Source organism: Eucyclogobius newberryi, unplaced genomic scaffold (genome assembly GCF_026437365.1).
Source record: "Eucyclogobius newberryi isolate DKJ021-1_F unplaced genomic scaffold, fEucNew1.0.hap1 SCAF_12, whole genome shotgun sequence".
Taxonomy (NCBI): Eukaryota; Metazoa; Chordata; class Actinopteri; order Gobiiformes; family Gobiidae; genus Eucyclogobius; species Eucyclogobius newberryi.
Window position 1 is genome coordinate 20,630,162 of NW_027315746.1, and position 7,377 is coordinate 20,637,538.

Here is a 7,377-nt window from a genome sequence, read left to right on the forward strand (position 1 = left end):
CATATGATCCCAAAAGTGGCATTACTAGAAAAGTATGAGCCTGTGAGAGAGACAATGTTAAAATCCAGGCTCACAACGGTTCTGTTTAGCTGTGCATTCGACTGAATGGATTTTATCTGCACTCATCTCTTACAAAGTAAATTTTATAATAATAATAATTATTATTATTAGCATATACGTTGTACGACTGTATTGTGGTTTTAATACATATTTTATTGTTCTGTGAAGAACTTTGAATGACTTAGGCACTCTACAATAGAACAGACCATCTGTACACATACACAGGCAGTTTTTCAAGCTCTTCTTTACCAGGAGGAATATTGACATTGTTAATTTTAGTACTTTAGTACTTATGTGCAGTTGGGTATTTCCCACACCAGATTGTCTGTTTTATTCTCTAAATAAATGTACTAGAAAGGATAACATTTTAATTATTTACATCTTTCTTCCTTTGCCTCAGCTCGTCGATCACATCGTTACCGACGCCACCATCACAACCAGCATCATGAGCATCACAGCCACAGGAGACATGGAGAGGGCCACCGCGCCCGGGACGACGCACACAGCTACTACTGAACCAAATACTTCTCTGCCTGGTGCTATCAACAGCCCATTCTGAACAACCATCCCCTACACAGCTCAAAGTTCATTTAAAGCTTCTCATCCTCACAAACTCTTATTCACTGATTTGTTTTTAGCCTGTTCTAACAAAGGTCCACATGAACACTAACGTAATCATACTTCAATTAAGATCCTAAGATTTGAGGGTTAATCCCCCCGACAGACGGACTGCCAGAGAGTGTGTGTGTGTGTGTGTGCAGACGAGCGAACTGCTGAGTCACTTTTGGTAAAGTTTTGGCTTATATTTCATTCTAGTTTTCAAAGCACAGATGTAATTGTTTCAAATAGCAGTCAGTCTTGCTAACCCTACGCTTTCTCCTGTGTCCTCTAAGTGTTGCTTTTCAATAGAGCACCATTTCTATTACTGACATGCTTTTTCTAATACTGCTATGTTTTGTGTACTATTTATTACTAATAATTTGCTAGTACACTCTTTTTTACAAGATGTAACATCATTTTTTTATGAACAGTCCAATATACAGTTACAAATAAGTCATGATTCCGTTTCACTGCTTCTCAGTCTTATCTTGTAAATAAATACTATTGTGTTGATTGTCATTGGCTGCTCTCTTACTCATAGATGGACCTTGTCCAATCAGATAGATTCCCATCCTTGCGGATATCTCATAATAATAGTCTGGATCAGATTATGCGATACTGTGCTGTGATAACTACTGGATTGCAATTGAATGGCAGAACCCCTTGATCTTTGCACGGCTTTTACACAATGGGTAGAATGTTACTCTTTTGTTTCTGTCCCTTTGATATTTGCTCCATCATCCTCTCTTTTGGTGTTCTTAAGACTTTTTGTCCTGATGTTGTATTTCATTCTTAATAAAGTGTGAAAAATAAACATTCCTTGACTGATTGATACCTACACAAACTTGTTTCATATTTAGAATAACAACTAACAGTAATAATGTTTGGTGTAAGAGCCCTCCTTTCACACTGTGGGTTACAATATCAACTATGACGAACTCAAGCTCATCTGAAAGCCTGATATGACATTGGTGTGACGACTCTCACGGATCCAGGGTTCATTTCTTATCTCTTTAAGTTAACTGGGCCATTGACTGCTATGATGATTTCACCCAACTGATAAACAAGTGCAGTGCTATGTAGGTGAAAGCCTCTTTAAAATGTGAACTAATCAAAATCACTTCTACACAAAACATGTTTTAATGCTACAAAAACATCTTTAAAATCCACGACACTGGTATAAAGTCATCAGAAAACATTTGGAACATGAGTGCTCTCTGTAGAGGAGATTAGTCTATCCTGAACAGTTATTTGCACAAGTTGTATTATGAGTGAATGGGACAGGATCAGCAGCACGTTTCACCTGAGAGCAGAGCTTGCTGATCCCACGTCTTCATCAACCGTCTTTATCAGGGTCCAATAGTCCAACAGTTTATACAGGGAGTGCATTGGTTGAAAAAGTGGCTTCCCTGTGCACACAAAAATGCCATAGTATTGAAAAGTTCTGTTTCTGCTGTGTGGTCTACTTCTTCTTCTTGTCAGAGCTGGTTTGTCCTTTGGGAACAGGTTTCATAAAATAAGCAGGGCTGATGAGGCAGCGCAAGGCCAGGACAGAGGGCACAGCAGCGAGCAGCACATTCAGGGCAATAACAGGCCACCATTTGTCTGTTGGGACGCGGTACGTGAAGGGGGTGCGGGAGTGCACAGATGCTCCGATATGACACCACTGAGCCTGGGAGAGAGCAGGAGGAAGATGTTTTACTTTTCATACAGCAATGGGATGAGTTAAAATGTGCCATTTGATACCTGGGCCATGGCTCCAGCAAAGAAGATTGTCCAGTCCAGCATCCAGCCACAGCCAGGCGTGGTCAAACCATACATAAGAATGACCATCAAAGGTACGGCATAGAACAGGTACATCAGCATCTACAGCAGGACAATGTTACTACCAATGACAGACCAAAAAGATTCACCAAAATCCCTGGTTTCTAAATACTTTATAATCAGTCTTGCGTATATTTACCAATGTTATTTTCACTCCAATAAAATGAAATTGATCTTTAGCATTTAGAAGGCTAATGTTTATCTGGATACAAGCCAAACAATAATTAAGATTATTTATTTTATATTTTGCACATCCAAAGTTTAATATTGTTTGTAATAATAACAATAATAACAAAACCAAGATATACTGTACGTGTTACATTTACCATAAAGCTCACATATTTTCCGGACTATAAGTTGCACCAGCCAAAAAATGCATAATAGAGAAGGAAAAAAACATATATAAGTTGCACTGGAGTATGAAGTGCGGTTGCAAGTGTGAAAATAACAAATAATATCACATATAAGTTGCTCCGGAGTCTAAGTATAAGTATCGCACCCCAGCCAAAACAATGAAAAAAGGTGCGACTTTTAGTACGGAAAATACGGTTACATAATATTTAAAAACCAACACTCACCATCACCTTAGGAAAGCCCACTGGGTCCTTGAGGTAAGGCTCATACTGATAAATGTAGTTAAAACAGACATCTAAAGGACAGTCCAGCACCACCTACAATATAGAAGGAAGAATCAAATGTTAGTTTCAAGCTTTGTTTGCCTTGTGGAGGATGCGTTTGTGTGGTTTTCTACTTACAACGCCCCTAAAAACAGTGAAGGCTATAGCTCCCACTAACAGAAGCGACAGAATTAGGTCCACAGGCCGAAACAGCAGACTTTTTTTCTGTTCCGTAACAATCTGGAAATAAAATAGTAAGGTTTAATATATGTGTTGTAGCTAGGTAGGTTTTACAAATGTATAATTTACATTTATACCTTATCTGCAGTTACAATAGGCATCTTTCTGGGTCGACTAAAGAGCACAGAGGCAGCCCAAAAAGGCACCAGGAAGAAGGGTGTATTCCTCCAAAACGCAGGTCGGATGTTAGAGCCATATTTGCCTAAAAAAAAGATGGACAATTAGAAAACACATCCCTGAATATTATTTTGTGCATGTATAAAAAAAGCAATATCTCACCAATGACCACTCCTAATATATGGACAACTTGATGGGCGATGGACGAGCCCACCCATAGAAGAGCCAGGCCGTGGTAAGATTTCCTGTTTTGGAATAAGAATATCTGTATACATTTCTAATACAAGAACAGCTCGTTGAAATGTTTATGGTGACTACTAACCCTTTAAACATGCGGTGAATAATAGTGATGAAGAGAACAAAGTGAACAAGGCCTTCCCAGTAAGACATCATTATAGCATAAGCAGCACTCAGGTGAGGTTCTCCCTGTCAACCATAAAACATATACACAAACACAAAGGACAAGAGTTAAATACACATACTAGAGTAAAAATACAAAGCATTTGGCTTTAAAACAGACTCATAAGAAGATAAATGACTGCACCATTTTTAAGTAAAAAGCCATGAAGCCTGAGATGTATCCTTCCTGCTCTAGAGCATTAGTGAGGCCCACCATGCAGGTAAAAGCGAACTCTGAGAAAACTGTTCAAAGACACAAATATTTTGACAAAAACAGCTCCACTGTTTGACATATTGTGTTGCTTATTGTGATCTACCATAGAACAAAGGGTCCACTGTCGGCTTATGCTGCACAACAAGCAGGAGGATGAGCAGAAGTGATCCCAGGACAACCAGCCCCATTCCCAAGATTGGAAAGGGTCTGAGGAACAAAATCACAGTCAGTCAAATTGTTCTTGTCTAACTTTTAGCATACAAACGTGTTTTTAGGCTCCCACTAATCCCTCTGTTTAAATGGGGTTGTGCTGAGCCAGACCCTCCTGGCCAATCAGATTCATTTTCTTTTTCTAAGCCCAGATGGATTTCGTAAAGCTTTGCCAGTGCAGGTAAGAAAATGATTGAATTGAAGACTTACTCTTGTAGCGCTGTGACGTTGTTCATGATGAACAAGACCCCGGGTGCCAGCAGAGACAGCAGAAAGACACACAACTCAGCTGGCAGCCTCATCTTTGAAGTGCTGTGTGGTCAAGACGTTAATTTAGAATGTTCTGAGTTATTTTTCTTCCCAACTAAACAGCAAACTGGCTCATACTGAAGACTAGTCCGACAGAAAAGCCTGTAATCACAAGGTGTGCCTTTGATCCATGACGAAACGGGCCACTATCTGCCACGTCTCAAAGTTCAAATCAATGACAGGATTTTAAAGAGAGAGGTCCACAGGTGTCTATTCTGAGTGTAGTATAAATACACAATTCATGTGTATGATTGTTTCAACTGGACTTTATATATACGTTATTGATACTTTCTGGTTCACAACTGATTTACACATAAATATTTTGCAAAACAATAATTTTATTTTTATTCAAGCATTCAAAACATATTCATAGATGATGACGATTTGGATGAAATTGAGGGGCTGCTGTGGTTCTAACATTTTCTTGCTAAGCCATCTGTGCTGTTTCATTGTAAGATTAATTCTTTCTTTCATTTGCCAATCTTGATTAAATTCAGGATTATATTTCTGACTGTGCAACGAGTCCATGATAAGATTATATTCCTTTAACTTTTTCCCTGTTTTTCCTCATACACCCTCAGTCTATATGTAACTAATCTGCTATGTTGCCATGTTTACTTTTGGCACATATAAGCACGATATGTATGAGCATTATGCAACACAACATCTAATGCAACTTTATCCCACCTTTATCTTCTGGTATAAAGAGGATTATGGCTCTGCGGCCACAGAAACTTAGTGACCAGTGGAAAGCAGCGCACGGTGAGGGGTGGGGAGAAAAGCAATAGAAGAACACCCGTGAGCTCCAATTGCTAACAGAACTACATAGACACACCGCTTTTTTGAGTTGACACACTTTTCTTTCTTTTTTTGCATCCTCAGTCTGTTGCGATGCTGCACCCTTTAGTAATTGGGATTATGACTATGAATACCTCTCTGACTGTCCTCTACTGGACCTTCCTCCTGGGTGATGCCTACTTCAAATGGCTAGCAGAGCCTGAGGACAAACCCAAGAAAGTGGTCACTCCGGCCGCCTAGCAGAGACTCTATGGACCTGCCTGTCTCAACGTAGCTAAATGCTTTTAGGTTTTCTTCTGCGTGGAACTAGATTGCATTAAATGTTTTGCGTCGCATTGGAAGACTGCTAGCCCAAGAGTAATTGCCTTTTTTTTTTACTGAAGTGAGTTAACCCAAAATAAGGTAATGCCACTTTAATGTAATCAATGTGGTTTGTCATATATTTAGTCATATATAAATGGTGATTTGGTATAATGTCTGTTAGTTATCTAACTGTTAACATCTTGTTTTAAAGTTTTATCCATCTATCTAACTGTTAACATCTTGTTTTAAAGTTTTATCCATCTATCTAACTGTTAACATCTTGTTTTAAAGTTGTATCTTAGCACCACAGGTCACAGGCCTATTGTTTGCTGACTCTGTGAGATGTGACTGGTCCAGTGTGTGTCACCCAAATCCTGTCATGGATTACTCAGAACATGCAAACACAGACGGACAAGCCTCATTCACTCACCTTCTCTCCATCACGTTACATCTGTCCTCACAACATGTCACCTGACGTCTTCTACTTCGGGCTGCATCCAGTCTCCTGGCTTATTCTCTTTGCAAATATCTGCTTCACTCTCATCGAATGGCAGTTTCTTGTTGCAGAGATTCATAGGATTACTAAAGTGTCAGAATCCAAAAAAGAGAACCAAGAAGCTTCTGGAAGCAAGTGATAGTTGTACACCAGCCCGTCGCACAGAGATGGTATGTATTCTGTTTGTTATTATTCAAAGTGCAAGACCTGGTTATTTCTATAATGTGTGTGTTTTTTATCATGCAGAAAAAATAACTGTCGAGCCTCTTCAGGCCTTCAATGGCAGGTAAATAAATGGTTTAAAGACCTAAACTGTGAAAATGGTCATATGTCAGTGATGACTCTAATATGGTCTTCATAGGATGTGATAGCACTTTGTAACCATGGCTAGGTGTAGGTGTATGAGATGTATTTTGAAGTGTAAAGCAAGGCGACAGAGGACCTAAGCCTCTTTGCAGCATTATTGTCCCCCTCACTTCACTCATACCTCTAATCTCTACAGATGGAAAGCTGATATTACTTTGTGACAGACTCAATCTTATTAATTCTGTCTGTCCTATATTCCTGTTCACTCTGCTTGAGCAACTCACAGGAAACAAAAGATCAAAACATCATTGGCACAGTTACAAATGTTATATACAGATATATTTCATATTATCTTCTGATAATGCCAAAAAAAATACAATAAATAAAACAATAAATCTTCTTCCACCCCTTCTCTCTGATTCTACCCCATGATTAGTAATCACAGTTTCATAAAGGATTGTATCATCTAACCACAAAACTTCAATATGGACCCTCGGGATGTGTCCCAGAATGCCCTGTTCGACCACCGGCAGCTTCTGCAATTGACAAAACAACACGGAGACGATGCCTATTTTGTGGATTACATCCCCCCTGCAAGAGATAGCATTTCTCTGCCCCCCAACGTATTTTATATTATAGTCGGAGTGGTCTTGGTCATAGTGGCCACATACGCCATTGTGGGGCATCTCATAAAAGATTTGATGCATGACCTGGCAGGTAACAACAGTGGCTGTGTTGGCTGTCTTTTTACCTTTTCCCAACCTTCAAACCAAAAGTTGATAATGTCCTTTTTTTCCATTTGCGTGGCTATGATAGACCATGCACTAAACCCTGTGTCTGATTTCCCTACAATGTTTTTTCATCCCATAAGTGAAGTGAGGTGA

General features: G+C 39.3%; 2 protein-coding genes across 2 annotated transcripts in view; one reads left to right on the forward strand and one right to left on the reverse strand.

Moving 5' to 3' along the window:
- LOC140356425 (neurocan core protein-like) overlaps positions 1–1,474 on the forward strand; it is a 44,428-nt gene extending 42,954 nt beyond the window's left edge. Inside the window, exon 20 of the mRNA XM_072441329.1 lies at positions 461–1,474. Within this exon, the coding sequence (XP_072297430.1) occupies positions 461–576 (116 nt within the window). The 3' untranslated portion in view covers positions 577–1,474. The remainder of the gene's footprint in view (positions 1–460) is intronic.
- Positions 1,475–1,781: 307 nt separating this feature from the next.
- LOC140356426 (transmembrane 6 superfamily member 2-like) lies at positions 1,782–4,708 on the reverse strand. The gene is made up of 10 exons (XM_072441330.1): positions 4,492–4,708; positions 4,175–4,278; positions 4,003–4,100; positions 3,781–3,884; positions 3,621–3,703; positions 3,419–3,543; positions 3,240–3,341; positions 3,063–3,155; positions 2,407–2,526; positions 1,782–2,332 (listed from the first exon to the last, which is right to left on the reverse strand). Exons 1-10 carry the CDS (start codon positions 4,581–4,583, stop codon positions 2,123–2,125), a joined length of 1,131 nt encoding a protein of 376 aa, XP_072297431.1. The 5' UTR covers positions 4,584–4,708; the 3' UTR covers positions 1,782–2,122.
- Positions 4,709–7,377: the final 2,669 nt, after the last annotated feature.